The 16,914-nt window shown below is 42.1% G+C and overlaps 1 protein-coding gene across 4 annotated transcripts in view; it reads right to left on the bottom strand.

Moving 5' to 3' along the window:
- ITGB8 (integrin subunit beta 8) overlaps positions 1–14,282 on the bottom strand; it is a 55,004-nt gene extending 40,722 nt beyond the window's left edge. For 3 of the 4 annotated variants that reach the window (XR_004081079.2, XM_031052370.2, XM_031052369.2), the window contains exon 1: positions 13,874–14,115. Coding sequence is in view for 3 of the 4 variants with exons in the window: in XM_031052370.2 (XP_030908230.2) it covers positions 13,874–14,000 (127 nt within the window). In the remaining variant the exon portion in view is untranslated. Of the gene's footprint in view, positions 1–13,873 lie in introns of all 4 variants that reach the window. The other variant, XM_031052368.2, reaches the window with a different exon arrangement.
- Between the last annotated feature and the right edge of the window lie 2,632 nt (positions 14,283–16,914).

Here is a 16,914-nt window from a genome sequence, read left to right as displayed (position 1 = left end):
ATGAGACAAGCTGCCTGCCCAGAGTTATTCAGAAGACACATGACCCTTCAGCACACAGCACAGTAGTAGCACTGTTTAACAACACCGCTTTGTGGCATATTCAGCATGGCATATTATAAAATATACTGGAAACAAAATAAATGGAAACACTGCATACTGGAAAGGCTACATCTGTTAACTTGTCCATGGTGATAATGTGCATACCATCATATCAAAACAGTCTGAAGAAAGGTTTGTTTTTCATCCAAAGTTTTTGCAACATGTACTGTCAGATTATTTCTTTCCATCCTGCAATCATGCAAGCCACTTCTCTTTTTAGAGTAATGAGAGCTACTGTTCACAGTGAAAATCTGTATTAGGAAAATACATACTAAAATATCTTTGATGTCTTTTTTAACTGATTTCAGCTATTGATTCAAAGATGAGAATCCATATCACATCAACAGCTAGTCCTCAACAGGTCACTTTGAATAACTGATGATCCACGGAACTAATCAGAGCTTGCAAGCTATTAGTATCAACACCATATATACCATTATCAGTATTAACAAGATAGAAAAGCCTAGTATTAGCACAAATGCAGCATTATACTGATAACATACAGGTTAGTGGCCATTTCATTAATTTCAAAGGTCATACCTGTATTTCCGGTATATATAAACTGCTGCTGATAATTTTTGCCATGCAGACAATGTGAGAAAATAAATGATGAGAAAGGGAGAGAATCACAGACATGATAGAAACAGTAAGCTGAAAAGCAGCCCAGAAAGGTTCTGGAACAGAGGGAAAATTGATTAAAGGGTGAGAGAGGTGGATAGGGATAAATAAAGGAGGAGTTGCTAAGGAGAGAGAAAAGAACAAGACAAAAATGTGAAAGTTTTTTGTTTGTTTGTTATAAAAATAAACATGGCAAGTTTGACTTGGATGTAGAATGACAGCAAGCTCATTCAGCACTGACACAATAAAACTTCTTTGCATTTCTAGGAAGATGGCAACAGCACTTTATGTTCTGCAGTCTGAAAGATCAGCCCTGGAAGCCATAATAAAAATTACCACAAACCACAGGAGAGAAGAATGAGGATGAAGATTCCAGGCAGGTACAGACATGCACAGGGTTATAGAGCTTGCACAGATTCCTTCCTGGAAAGTATTGGTAAAGCACAAAGGCAGAGGATGAAAAGTTGCTGAAGGAGTACAAATAAAAAGAATGTAATTGTTCTTGGCACAGAAACATCACTCCCATCTTCAACTACATACCAAAGACAGCAGAGATGAAAGGTATTGCAAGGAAAAGAAAGTGATGGATTTGGTAAGGACAAGAAAAGATATGAACTGCTGATCTGCAGTGTAGCAGTGGCTAAAGACCACCATGAGGCAAAAGAGGGAGGAGATGACATGAACTTTGAAGATACCAATTAAGATAACATCCACAGAAGAGGCAGGCCTGTTCTGATAAGAACGAATAGTTGACAGGAAAAAATGAAAGACCTGTGTTTCTAGCTATACAGATAAGAAGTAAGTCAAGTTAATTCCTAGTCATCATAATCTGTAAACCAAATAATGAGTTTAGCCTAATTAATTTCCTGCAGTAACATCTGAGACTCCTTTCTTAAAACATATAATACTATCTGCGTAATACATGTTTCTCAAAATTAAATGCCATTGGCCATGTAACAAAACATTATCCTCTTATTGTAATGTGCCTGGGCTAACAAAAAAAAAATATTACAAAAATGGTATGTGTCTATGGCTGGAACAACTGCACCATAATTCCAGACGCATTGGAAAACTGTCTGAAAAATAACTGTATCAGCTTATTTTTTTATTTATTTTTTTTTTTTTTTTGTGTATGGTCAGTTTAATGAATCTATTGCAGCTTGATTTAGTTTGTTAATACACCCTGTCTGGTAAAATGTAGGTGGTGGGTATATCTTTCAAAACTGCTAATGCAGTAGAAAAGATCTTAAAATCCAGTTTGGGTTTTCAATGTGATCATGGCAGATGAGATGCTTTAAGAAATGAGCTATACAGTATTGCTGGATGCAAACCTCTTTGCTGATATCTCTTGTTTCAAGAGCTCAATTTTCGCAACATGAAGTCACGGATTGGCAGTTGATAAGCTTGGTACCACTGGCTCAAAAAGCTGATTTTTTTTGGAATAAAACTTGAAAAAGGTTTATTAATCTCCGAGACACATTCTGGCTACATGGCTACTGTAGTTCCCAAGTACATAGTCCCGTATAGCAGTAATGTTTATGGACATGTTTGTTTTCATTCACCAAATATTTATTATCTAGTTATAAGCCTACTCTAAAGTTATAAGCCTACTCTAAACCAGTAACTGATTTAGTATAAATTCTCAGTTTCTTTTTAAAATCATATACTAAAAGAAGAAACTTTTTTTTATGAGTTGTCTCAAAAAAGGACTGAGATTTTTCCTGAAACTTCACCAAAAACAGTCCAGTCAAGACTGAGTTACTGTTCAGCCAAAGCTAAGGGCAAGTTTCTACTGGCTTCAGTTCTAACTGATGTATGCCAAAAGGTATTTTCAATGATGGCCAGATTTTGTGGTGCGAACTGTAAAGGCATATGCATATAATAAAAAGTGAGTGGAGCAGGTTAAACAGCGCTTTTCCAGCCTCATCCACAAAATAAACTGTGCTCCAATGACTGCAACTATTTACAGTGATCACAGGTGTAGCATTCCTAAAAACTCAACAACAAGAGGGATTAAGGCAAGACAAATATGATGTGTTATATAGTCATATCCTGCGTCACTATTATGAAAATAACTTTATCATGAGAGGGTTATTTATCTCAGAGATAGAATAGCAATAATGCACACTGATGTTTGAGAGGGGATGTTAAACAGGTTTTCAGACAGACAGCAGTTCAAGTATAGGCAAGAATTCAGATTTATATCAACTTCACTGCTGGTACACATTTGTGCTGATTTTGGACGGTGTATGATTTGCTTTCTTAAAAGAGAAAGACAAAATATAACTAGCAGCTTATAGTCCCTGAGCATGGAACAGTAAAGGGGGTTGTCGTGGTTTAAGCAGAAACCTGGAATGAGACTTTTTACAAGGGCATGTAGGGGGGAATGGCTTTAAGCTGAAAGATGGTAGATTTAGATTAGACATGAGGAAAATATTCTTCACTATGAACGTGGTGAGACACTGGCACAGGGTTCCCAGAGAAGCTGTGGCTGCCCTATCCCTGGCAGTGTTCAAGGCCAGGTTGGATGGAGCTCTGAGCATTCTGGTCTAGTGGAAGGTGTCCCTGCCCATGGCAGGGGTTTTGGAACTAGATGATCTATAAGGTCCCTTCCAACCCTAATCATTCCACAATTCTATGATTCTGTGGTACTCAGACTGTTGAACAGTAACTAAGGAAAGCCAATACAAAATTATCTAGCCCCTGCAGAGCTTTTTTCTTTAAATTCTGTATCCAATCCTGTTCTGGGGCAGCAATCAGCCAGGCTGTTAATGTGGCCGTTAGTAACTTGTGCGTAGCACCACTTAGGAGGAAAGCTGCAGAGCTTTTATATAGTATACAGCAGCTACCACCACCTTTCTGTCTTCAGCAGCTTAGCGACATGGCTCCTGCAGAAGGGACAGCCAGTAACTGTCCCAGGTAACACACAGCTTCCCAATTCACTTTGGCTAAACATGCAGATACAATAAAAAGCATTGTAGAAATACTATAGAGGGGTATTTTTTCCCCCATGATTATTGTGTCTGACACTTACTTGCTCAGATTATACAAGGGAAAAAATGAATGCCTGTGCTTTAACTGCCAATCCTAAAACCTAATCCTGGAATTAGGTGTTTTTTCACAATTTTTTTTTCAAACAAGCTATAATTCTCTTTATTCTTTGTGCCTAATGCTATGCTTTAAAAACACCCTTTGGCACTACGAGTAATCCCAAGTGTTACAAGGCAATTCTCAAAATCAGCTTTAAGAAGTACTTACCCTTGCCCAGAAAAGGAGATTTCAACTTCAATACTGTACATCTATTATGCTTTATAATAAATTCCTAAGATTACTTGAGCAAAAATACCAGAAACCTTTTCTTGCCTCCCCCTTTTTTCTATAACATACTGGATTTGTTAATTGGTATCAATTCTCTATTGATGGCTGTCCACTTTAGTTTCACTATTCAGACAGGAGCTAAGCTGCACAATGATTTGAAAATACTGTTTAGCAGCAAGAGAGGTAGCAGTATACTCAAGCATGTAAGAGACACATGTGGTTGTTACGGAAAAGATGTGTAAAAAAACAAGGTGCAAACCATGACAGGCACTGTTAAACACTGAGCCCTGGAAAAATACTCCTGTAAACCTGGCAAGTGAGTAAAAACACCTTTCCATGAGAAGAACAACAAAAAAGAAAACAAAACCAAAACCCATCCTAGAACTTCTTAAGAAAGAAAAAATAGTCAAGTGTTACAGTGTTCCTAAAAAAACAAAAATGGGAACTGGCATACTGTTATACATACTTGTATATATATACTGGTATGCTGTTATAAATACTGGTATACACTGTAACTGGAGAAGAGATATAAATGAAGCAAATAAGAACTATACATGCACTTCTGTATAAATGCATTGAAAAGCATCGCTAGCGAACAAGTCCTGATGACTGATGCGGGCTCCCATTCCTAACCCTGATGGTTCTTGGGTTCCCCAATTAATCTGTATGACTATATGAACACAACACCCTATGAACATGAGGGTCACTACTGAGAGCTCCAGAAAAGATTTAAAAAGCCATCAAAATGCAAAGTACCGCTGCAGTCTGCCTCATTGTATGCAATATTGCCTTTGCAAACTATGGAGCAAAATACCAAGGTGTTCCTGCATTTTCTTTCACACTGTGCAAGATCTGAGAGATGCCACCCCAAAGAACTAATATCAGCTGAATGAGGCAAAGGTAAAAGGTGAGGAGGAAAAGGGGGAGACCTCTGTCAACACAGCACTGGGAAAACTCTGGCAGAACAGGACAGTTGCATCTGATCCTGGAGAACAGCAAATCTATCAGAAGTCTGCTGTGTAATAGCAGTGGAGATGGAGTTCCCAGGCAGTGTATGGACACTTCCATAATTAGGAAATAATATAGACATTAGCCTTCCAGGAGATACCCCTGACACTGCTCTGAGCCTACATATGCCTTTCTCAGCCTCATTCCTCTGAAAAGTCCCATTACTTATATCGATGTTGCACACCACTCAAGAGGACAACTTGGAGCACAGAAGCCTCATGCATATACAAACTCAGGTTTAAAAGTATAAATATTTATTATATATTTTTTTCTACTATAGTTTATGTTTGTTTGTTTGTTTGTTTTCTTCTGGTCAGAAAGGGGCACATAACATCATTTTGGAAAAGGTACTACCCAAAATAGCTACTGGTATATAGCAGCTAGGACTCACAAGCGTAACATTCAAACCACAGCCTCAAACATGACCTTGACTGTGGGAGGCAGAGCTATTGACTACTCCAGACTGACTTCATTCTCAAGCCGCAATACAGAATGAAGACAAGCAATGTAACCTTGAATTTTTTCACAACACAATTTTTGTAGCCTCTCCTTTCTATGAAACTTCCTGCTTTTTACAGGAGATGGTTATATTTTGTTGATGCAGTCCATGCCTGCAAACAATGAGTCAACCACTGTTTGGCTTTTGAAACTGAAGTATTCTGCCTTTTGCAAATAAAAACATACTGGACAACTTATTCTGATTACATCATTAGAAAAGACTCGTTTCCCACAGCCACTAGCTTTTACGGCACAGGTTTGATGGTACTGTACACAGCCTTGCACCAATAAAAATGCAAAGCATATGGAACTAGAGAGCTTAAAAATTTATTAAATCACTTAATTTAAAGGCAACTTCAGGATGTGCGGAGCTGTGTTAATTCCCTTGTTTCCTAGGACCAAACAGGCATAGGAATAATTATACTCTAGTCATTTCCAGCTGCTAGAATCTCCCCTGGAGTTGGCCAGCTTGGATATAGTCATGCTGCTTGAGCAAAGCCTGGAACAGCTACTGCTGTATTTCATTGCTAATTTAATTTCTTGTGTAATACTATGCACTGCTAGCAAGTAGCACATCAACAACCTAGAATGATCAACATATTCCTGTGTATACTGTAAATTCTTTACCTAAATATGAGGTCATGACAAATATAAAGGTAGACACAAATGACTATTTTATTCCTGCTTAAGAAGTTCAACCTTGAATAAAAGACAAGCCCAAGCTGTATATCCTACCATCTCCTCAAAGCAGGTCCTCAACCTCAAACCGCTTCCCTAATTCACCTTTCTGTTGCATACTTAGTCTTCACCAAACCGTTGCTTTCTGTCCTGAGAGCACTACTTCTTCCTGGCCCTGCGTCTTCACTCACAAACCCAGAAGCAGAGCAGAAGATGGGCAACAGCTCAGAGCTATTTCTTCCCAAGGAGTGTTACCATAGACCACCTAAACCATAGGTTCTATGCCCATAGCAATGCAAACAGCTTGCTTCATATGTCTTTATTTGCACACATTGCGAGTTGAAACAAAGTCTGTATTCAGACTCCGATTCTCAAAGCTGAAAAACTAATGGAACCAGTCCCTCGATTCTGAACACAAAATGATAACCAAACTGTGCTTCTACAAAAGATTTTCCTGAAACAAACCAAAAGCCCCAAAACCAAAATCTGTGCACATGTATATACTAGGAAGACATGTCAGGATTAAAACAAAACATTGAATACATAATACATAGCTTATACTTGCAATGATAAAGCTAAAACTGATATCAAAGAGGTTAACCACTATTCCTTAAGGACTTGTAGTATGTATGTAGTGCACAAGTTTGGGAGAAGCATTTACTCAGCAGGGCTATTTTTAAAATGTCATTGCCTTCTAGAATACAAAGTGTTTAGTATTTATTATTTCAGTAATTTGCTTTTCAATAGGGTTTTCAATCTCCAAACATGGTTATTGGCCCTGAGACAAAAGGAATGTGGTAAAAACTTTCTGAGGCTTTCTTCTAAATTTTTTTTGCTACTTTTATGCCCCTTGAATGCAGAAGCAGATGTCATATTTTAGTTAACTGTGTGTTAACACAGCACAAAAAACTCCTAGGATCCAATCTGATGATCAACAGCTGAATTAAAAGTCCCTCAAAGGTGAGTTAAACCACACAGCCTTTTGAACATGCAGATCAAAAATGGAAGAACACAAAGATCTTCTCACAGAACACTGAGAAATTAACTTCTCAACTAAGAGATACATGCATTGTTCACAAACAAACAAAAAAACAAAACCCAACCATACCTGTCTAGGAAGAGACACTGGCCAACCTCCATTTTAGGTTTATATAAGCCTCCTAGATTTTCATAATTTGAGGGCAAAGATTACACAAAACATGACTGCATGCTATAAAATATTAACCATAACTGCTGGTGCAGTATGTGATAGTGTTTGAATGCAGGCTTCTGCTTGTGCTTCTGCAAGCAAGTATTCACACGTTTTTGGTCTGCAGGTGCAGCTTAAATGCTCTGGAAGACACAACCTTCAAACATGCGAATTCGAGATTTTAAACAGGTAGTGTTTTATTTAATGTTCTGAAGTAATGCCACAACATTTTTTGACAGCAGACGCAATTCAACAGTTTTGCTTAGATTGGAAGAACATGCTTGCTGATTTCATTAGTTTTATTTTGGTAATTTTGCATCTTCTGTGCCAGAGTGTAAATTGTCTGAAGTTCTCTTATTTCTTGGGAGTCCTGTTCGTACAAGGAGAGGGGATCTTGGTTCAGCTTTCCAGCAAGAAGCTCCCATATGAGAGAAGCAAGTTGTGCTCAGCACAGTAACCCCTGACACCCTGAAGTGATGACATGGAAAGAAATCATACTCCTAAGTACCATAGAACAAGTGGAATTCATTTAGGCTGATTCCCTTGAACACCGAGAAGGAACAGAATTTATTTTGGAAAACTCAGTGACTGGTTTAATCAGGCTCCGATTACTTTTGTGATGCCACCATACATCATGCAGCCGTGTTCATAACATAGCTACAGCAACAGCAAAATACCAAAAATACGTAAGTTTTCAAGATTTGAACCCAATGAAATACAGCTGCTAACAACTCTCAAGACAGTTAACTGAGACGGGGCCTGAAGAAAAATAGAAATGGAGCCTCCAAGAACATCATTCCCCCAGCCTAAAGCTACAGGATTTTATTCCTTCAATAACTAGTTAAAATCTCTGTCTTAATAACTTTTGATAATTATAAATACTTCAGATTCATTACTGTCACCACAGGTAGCAGCAGGAAGAAAGTCACCGCAGGCATATGACAATGAAGTCATGAGAAGCATAGAAACATATGAAGAAAAAAATCAGTTATGAGCTTTGCAAATACAGCCTCAGCTACAAGCTGCTTTTTTGGCAGCTTTCTAATGCTGTAAATTCTGATCATCCTGAAACACTTAGATTTTGCTCAAGGGGTTATTCTTGTTCTGCCACCAGAACAAGGGAAAATCCTGAATGGCTGGCAAGCAGCATACTTTTCTTCTTGAAGAAAGGTTCCATTACAGTGGACAGTGAACTAATTCATTAGAGCTCTACTTCCTTCCCAAAAGCTAAGCTAAATAGCCCAATTTATGTAAACTGCCAAAAGAAAAAAAAATATTTTTTAATAAAGTCTGAGTGATTAGGAAAGAATAACAGACCATATTCTACTCTGTCCATCATAAAATATGCATATTTAAGCAGAACAGAAAGAAGTATTACATCTTTCCACTGGTTAGACAGAAGTCAGCAATTAGTAATGGACACATTATAGGAGCTTTGGACAAATATTTTGCTTGAAAGGAGGATGTAAATTAAAAAAGAAACACTGGAGCTGTAAGAATTTGATTAAAAAAACACCCAAACAAAAAAAAAACAACAAACGAACCCTCCTCCCCAAGAAAACCCCAAAAACAAATCCAAACATAAAAAGTTTACTAACACAAAGGAATTGATACACCTCTCTGGAATTTTGTTTTTAGTACATTCAACTTGAGAAACCAGATTAATACCAAGATATCTGCCCTAACAGTTACAGTAAAAGCACAGGATAGTTCATGTATGTCTTGTACATGCAACATATGATTCTAGTGTCATTAATGTATTTTAAGAACACTGAGAAAACTTTAAAGCTCAGGACACAAAGTCACTCCACACTTGTCCTTCTTACCCTGACAGAACTAATTAAATCCTGTTGACTGCTTACAATACACCTATCCCAATACTACGAAAGTATGGTTTAGCAACATGCAGTTTTAAAAATGTACATTGGTGATAAATAATTATTGTATGTAGTGTGGATTTTATTTGTGTGACAACACTAATCTTTCTTATATCAGGCCTATTCTGAAGAACTGAGATTCTGAGCTCCCAACAAATGACTTAACTCACAAAGACAGTGATGATAAATCTGATTTTCTGAGTAAGTCTTGATAAATATCAGCAGCCCATGTCAACTTACACAATTTGTAAATATAATATTTTACGTTTTTCTTCTCATACCTCCTACAAATTGTCCCAGATTCAAGACACAATTAGCACGGACATGTCCGCATGAATTCTTTCTAGAGAATTAAAAAATGTTACAGTATTTATGTACCTTGTGAAGTATAAGGGAGATGATAATCTGACATTTTAATGTGCTCTTGTTGAACGTACAACCAGATGAGGGCTTACTTGATGGATAATTTCTAAAGCTTCCATAAAGCTCACATTACAACATTTTTCTGATGTTCTGGGGAGGGGAGGTAAATTAAACTTAGATTCTACTTTAGTGCAAAATCAAATTTATTCATTTAGGTCTCTTAACTATTGGAGTATCATTCCTGCTTACTCAGTCATTGTAGTTCCAGTACTTGAAAGCTTAAGGACCAGAAAAGAAACTACTGACTCTTCAAACTTCTATACAGAGAATTCCTACTACATAAAATCTTCAGGCTGCCTTCACAGCTTCCTTCAGCAACAGCATGACCTCAGTGACATAGAGACAAAAACTTCCCAAAGCAGCAAAAGTATAGGTATTGCTCTTCTAGTTGGCAAACTGCCCATCTCCTCTCTTTTCCCAATGTCACCCCATCTCAAACATCTTTAGCATGGAAATATTGTAAATACTATACATGCAATCACCAGTATCATTCAACCTGCAAAACCCATAAAATTAAAAAACCAATAAATTACCACATAACCCCCCTGAAAAGACATGAAACTGCAACAGATTATGAGAAATGTTCAATCTGCAAAGCAAATTTATGCATACCATTGCCATAATGTACTCCTTGGGCAATGTGCAGATAAACAAACCTCCCCCTCGCTATTCCTTAGAACTGCAACCTACAGCCCTCTCAAACACCCAGGTTGGCTTTCCCAAAGACGGTCCATTACCCCTCGGGAGCATATCACCCACGCAGGCTCAGGAAATTAAAAATGGGTTTTCTCTTTCTCCTGGGTTGCTTCAAGCCTCAGGAAAAGCAGAACTCTCTCAGTGCTGAGTATCCCATGCAACGCAGTTTCTTCCACTGAGCCCCAGAAGGAAATGGACCAGCACAGAAGAGTGTTAACCACCAGTTAAAGAATTTGATTAACCACCATTTGATAAACCACCAGTTAACCACCAGTTAAAGCTATAATAATATATCATTTATTTCAGACTTTTTTATGTGTGTGCAGGGACATTTCCTGACCACCTCTCTTCAAAAGCAGTTCTTCCTTTGACTGACTTGTCCTGTTCCTTTGAGAAGTAACACAGTAATGACTTAGTGAAACTTTCTAAACTAGAGGGAACACACATGAGAAACTGAGGTGACAAGACTGGCAAAACACCAAAGGACCAGATAATACAACCAACACTGATGAATCCATTCGGCATCATAAGTCATGCTGTTGGGAATAAATCAATTAACAGATTTCTCTGCTATGAACACAGATCCTCTCCTTTCCCAAATCCACTAAACAGTTGTTCCAAAAGACACTCTGAAGAAGATGGAAAATATCAGCTTTTAAATGGTCAAGAGACTTGTCAGCCATGACTGTGTAAGAGAATTGTTGTGTGACTGTTCTCCAGCTCCTAAATAAGGGACAGATGTTCACACCATCGCATTCCTGTGTGCACACCACATGTAAACTGTTTACCTGAGCTTCATGCAAGAATGACTACCTAGATATTTCTGAAAGCACCAAATACCTAATTTTTCAAATTTTAATGTACATAAAAATTGTTTTTGAGACACTGCTGAGATTTGAACCAATGTCCTCTGTTAACATTGACTAAGTCATTGCTCAGTATTTAAGCCCAATATATTCCATGTGCTTATACAGTAGATAAAAACTAAAGAGTTTCAACAGTTTGGTTTCTTAACTAACTGTCCCCACTGAAATGAGCATTTACACAACTGGTTAACATAATGCATATACATGCTCACTGTAGAATCCACCTCTTACTAAGTTCACTGGTTTACATCCTTAGGAGTTTGTAAAGTTTTAGCATGCAAATACAAATTTGGGATCTGTAGAAATCCCTATAGAACTACCTCAGCTCTTGCCAGGTATTTGTTATAGTTGGCTTAGTGAACTGCAAATTTCCTTTGGTGAGACATACTGAACAAGGGATCCTTTGTCAAAGGCGGCAACACTAAGTTTTTTATCTGAGCTTACAGAACCCTTAATTTACGATTTGCAAATTTACAGTGTTGCGAGATTTCCTTTTGTGCTCCTCATAACTCCGAAATCAGGGCCAAGTTCTACTTTTACTTATTCCCGAGCAGTAACTGGCATCTCAAACTGTGGTTAGACGAACACATACCTGAGGTAGCATCAAACCGTTCATTTTTCAATTAGAAGAGCCATAAATGTTCCAACAAGAATGAATAAACATGAATTCCATGTACATTTAATATTAATTCCAGTCTCTTTTAGAACTGGAGATTTCATGAACAGATATGCAGGTTCTGCCAACTCGGCACATAAATATACTGAACTTGCTGATGGCATGGGAACAACAGGATGTTCCTCTCCATGCCCAGCACTGTCAGTGCAGAAGCAAAGAGGAGTGGCTGCTTCAACAAAGCTGTACTGACAAATAGTTGTACATGGAGCTGCTGCCCAGAGTCTGCTCCGAGCAGCCTGCAAAAGATTAGAGTCCAGGTGGTGCTGCAGTGGCTGAGAGAGCTACCACAACCAAAAGTAAAAAGCACACAATAACAACAATAACAATGAAAAATTCAATGTGTTCATTCAAAGAAGCACAAAACAAACCCTCTTCTTGCTTTAACTGTGACTCTAGTCTGTGAAGTGATTACGTATGAAGAAAAGAATTCAATGTGACTTTCAGCTTTCATGAATTAGCAGAGGTTTCAAATGAAGAGCAAAAACCAAGGTCTGAGTTACAGTTTGTCCAGTCTGGGAGCTGTTGTTACATTAAACACATAAATCATGACCGTGTCTATTTTCACTATCAAGCACAACAGAGAGAGCAAGCACCCTGTGGCACAAAAGTAGCGTGCACCATCTTCCCCTATGACATTCTCTTCCAATGCATTTCTTGCACTAGTGTGTACCCAGGACTGATGCTCATGAGCAAGCACAACACCCCACTCAGGCACAGAACTATTCTCTCCATAAAGTTTCAATTAATCTTTCAACTCAATTACACTGCATAAAAAAGAATCTGGGACACCAAACACAAGATGCCATGTTTCATAAGAAATTTAATAATATTACATTTTTCCTATTGACATTTGGTTTGGTTTTGAATCCAAAATATGAAGCCAAAAAAGCAAACCAAATTATCCTATGAAAGTTAACAAATTATTCCATTGTTTTTAATAGCACTGGGCAAATCCTACTGAATTAGGCATGAATTTGTCACATATGTAATGAAGAACTTAAACTAATACACTGTTCCCATTGTCAGTCTTATTTTTAAAGGTTACATGTTAACATTCTAAATTAACTCCAGGCTTAAACTTGGAATACTCAATTATTCCACAAGAGGGGGAAAAAATAAGGAAAAGTGATTGACAACATTATGTGCTTTTCTGATCCTTTATGAAGTACATGACTAACCTGATAGCTCTGTCTGATCAAATACTGCATGATCTAAGGTACATTTGCACAAACTCCTCTCAGGCTGCATGCATCAAAGCTGACGCCCGGGGGTTGAGGAAGCCCTTCCAAAACCTGAGGGGTTACCCAAATGTACCAGAGCCTTTGCCACCAGCATACCACAGCTCTCGGGAACTGTCAGCCTACACGTTACCCAAGCTAAACAGAAGACCACCTCCCTGTAACTCTATCCATTTTAAACCCCGCCACTAAATGCCATATAAACGATATAAACGCGTGTGCTTTCATCCCTAAGAATCGTCCATCCAAAGCTTGTGACCCCCTCCCGGGGTCCTGCACGCTGCCTCTCGGAGGCTTCCGGAGGATGACTGGGCACTTCAGAACCCATTCCCAGGGAGCTGCCACGGCTCCGTCAAGGCTGGACGCCTTCGGTACGTGCCATTAGGTCACGGGCTCCCACTACGAGTAGTCAAGCAGCGTGACGTTTGGGCAGGTGCCGGCCGCTCCAGCCCGGCTCTCCCCGCAGGTACCCTCCGCCTACTCCTCTCCGCTCCACTTCTCCCGGCCGGCCGGGGCAGTGCGTGCTGCGGCGCAGGGCAGCCCCGGCTGCCAGGGCTGTGTCCCGAGGACAGCCGCCGAGCCCGAGCATGGCCTCAGGCAGCGCACGGCCCCCGCGCGGAAACCAACCCCAACCACAATCCCGACCAGCCACGGGCACAGCGAGCAGCCCGAGGGGCTCGGCAACTTACGGTGCTGGCAGAGTCCCGGCACGGCCGCCAGCAGCCGGGCCGCTCCCAGGAGGGGTCCGGGGCCGCGCTGACACTTGGGCAGGGAGATGATCCCCGCGGTGAGGCACGCCAGCAGCGGCACCCACATCGTGCGCCGCGGCCGGCAGCGCTCCCGCTCTGTCTCCTTCTCCCTCTCCTCGGGGCCGCGTCTCGGAGCCGCGGAGAGCTCAGTCCCGGCCCCCGCGGGGGCGGCGGCGGGGCCGGGGGAGGAGCGGCAGCGGGCCCAGCACAGGTAGGGTGGGCGGCGGGGCTGGCACGTAACACTGCATCTCAGGGGCAGCGCCCGCAGCGCCCCTGCGCCCCTCCAAGGGCAGCCCCCGGGCGGCGAAGGCAGCGGCAGGGTCCCGGCCGAGCGCTGAGCGCCGCTCCCTCCATCCGCCTCCAGCCCGGCGCGCAAGGGACGCCCGGCCGCGGGGAGGCACTTGCCACCGCGCGGGGAGCGGCGGCCGCCGAGCACCTCCCTCAGGGAAACAACCCCCCTGCGCCTGCACCCGCCTTCCCCGGCAGCCGCACCCCGCCTGCCCCCGCCGGGGCGCCGCGCCTCCAGGTGGGCGCTGTCCGCCGCCTTCCCGAGCCGTCGCCGGGGCCGCTGCGCCGCAAGGCCGGGGCAAGGGCAAGGGAGCGCGGTTGGCGCCGCTGCCGCCTAGGCCGCCCTCAGAGGCGTCGGGCCCCGCCGCAGTCGGTGTGCGCCGGGCCCGTGGGTCCCCGCGGTTGCTAGGAGACGGCAGCGGGGCAGGTTCGGCGGGGGCGGGCCCGGCGGTGAAGTCACTGCGCCCGCCCGCGCCTTTGTTTGGTGGCGGCCGGCGGCGCCCATTGTTCGCACCGCCTCTGCCCCGGGCCGCGACAACGGCTGCAGCGGGGGGACGGGCGAAGGCTGCGGGCATGGCATCTTTGCCAGCCGCCTCGGCCTCGCTGCCCTGCCAGTAGTCCCCCGCCCTACCCGCGGTTATGGCCCTCTGTACTGCAGCCGCAGCTGCCTGCCCTGTCCGTGGTGCGGGCTAGCAAACCGCTCCCCGCCCACAGCCCACCCTGTCACCCCCCGCCGCCTCCGGTTACTTCACGTTACCTAAAAATACCTCCCCTGCTTTTATCATTCCTGTCCCCCTGCCCGAGTATTTTCTGCTTGGAGTTTCCACCCTTTGGGACGAAGTGGGAGTAACGCAAAGGTCAACCGTGCCTGGTGCAGGGCGGAAAGTACCTCGCCATGCGGGGCAGGAAAGCCCCGCCAGGCCTAGGTAAGTTCTCCTGCCCGCCAGCATGGCCCAGCCCAGCGCTGATCCCCGACTCCCCTGCCCTTCCGTTTGTTATATTTCTTCGGCATCAGCGGGCGGAGTTTTACCGGCAGGTGAAACGCGCCCCGGCACCTCGTCCTGTCACCCGGCTGGGCTATTTATATTAGCCATCACCGTGCCACCGCCTCATTCCCCTTACAATAGAACAGATGTCAGTGCATGCAGGTTCCCGAAATAGTCTATCAACAAGCCGTTCGAGTCTGCCAGTGCAGGGTACAGTGTAAGTCATGCAAACACAACCAGTGTAAATACCATGCTGTTTCAGTCTTCATGGATGAAAGGCTGCTGAAGCATTTTCAGATCCTGCACTAAGCCTCACAGAGCTAAGGATGGTTTATCATCTACATGCCAAAGGTCAGAAACTGAATGCACACTGTGTTTGCTCAAGGTCGCTGAGGAAGAGATGGCAGTAGAGCCATCCACATGGAGTGTGAGTCCTACACTCACACTCGTGGGAGTTTTTAATTGCTGTTATCACCCTTCTGCTTCATCTTGGAGAAATCCCCCATTTCAGACATTTGAATGTCATTCCTGAAGTGGCCACAGCCCAGACAGGGATACGGGATGTGAGAAAGCAGTGGTGGCAATATGAAAGGGTAGCATCGCATGACTCCAAATCTTGTGGCATTCGTGACCTAAAAGCTCTATGATTTCAGAGGTCACAATTTCAAGCTATGTCATTGGTGAGCTATGTATCCTGTGAGACCTCACTTGGGTGCTCTTCTTTGAAATGAGAAACGTTCAACTTAATCCTGAATTTGACATTGTAATATCTGTCTCCTCACTCACAATGTTGCAAAGTCATGGTGATCACATGTATCTGCAAAAAAAGTGTCCAGGACGAGATATGAAGAATTAAAGGAATTCTCTTTAAATAAAATCCCAGCAGAAGCAGATGTTGCTGAAACTGAGATCTCTCTGCTTTGAGGTTTTCACCTTCATAGTCTAAGTAGTGTTGATGCATTTCTAAACATAGGCTGTTCACCATAACAAACAGGGAAATGGAGGCCTAAAGTGCAGTACTACTGATAAGAATGCCAACCAAGGGTTCAGCATTCTGGGCAGAAAGGCAATACCTACAGTCTATTCTGAAAGAAAAATAAATTGGTGACTTTCTTATAAAATCTGAAAATAAGATAACAAAAATGAACACACTAGTCATTAATTTAAATATTGTGAACATAATGAAAAGGATGCTAGTCTAGGGTGAGAACTATGTACCCTGAGCAGTAAGCGTCACCAGTATCAGCAGTAACAAAAACCAAGAGCTGAAGTTAACAATAGTTGAGGCCTCTGTGAGTTGAGGCTTCTGTAGCTGCTGTTGAAAGTGGTCTGCTGGTTTATGTAAAATGCAGTTTCTCTCTATTTAGGTTCATTCCTTCCCTAGTGAAACCCAAAGACTTAAAAATATTTACTTTGCAGCGATAGCATCTTTAGTATATTGTTTACACAGTGTTTATAATGCAATAAGTTGCATCTCAACATCATACAGATTTGAATAAGTCTGCTAGTTTTGCAAGTGAAGAAGCTGAAGGTCACATAAAAGATTTGTAAGAAGTTGTTTAAGACCACCGGAAATGGATTTAAGTCTCACTCCATTTTCTATCTACAGGGCCATGAATGCTTGAAGTAAGGTGGTTGTAGAATTTCTGTCCTTGGATATATTTGAAACTCAGCTGAACAAGTCCCCAAGCAGCCTGACCCTAAAAC

This window comes from Melopsittacus undulatus, chromosome 1, assembly GCF_012275295.1.
Source record: "Melopsittacus undulatus isolate bMelUnd1 chromosome 1, bMelUnd1.mat.Z, whole genome shotgun sequence".
NCBI classification, from domain to species: domain Eukaryota; kingdom Metazoa; phylum Chordata; class Aves; order Psittaciformes; family Psittaculidae; genus Melopsittacus; species Melopsittacus undulatus.
This window is presented reverse-complemented; position numbering and strand designations above follow the sequence as displayed.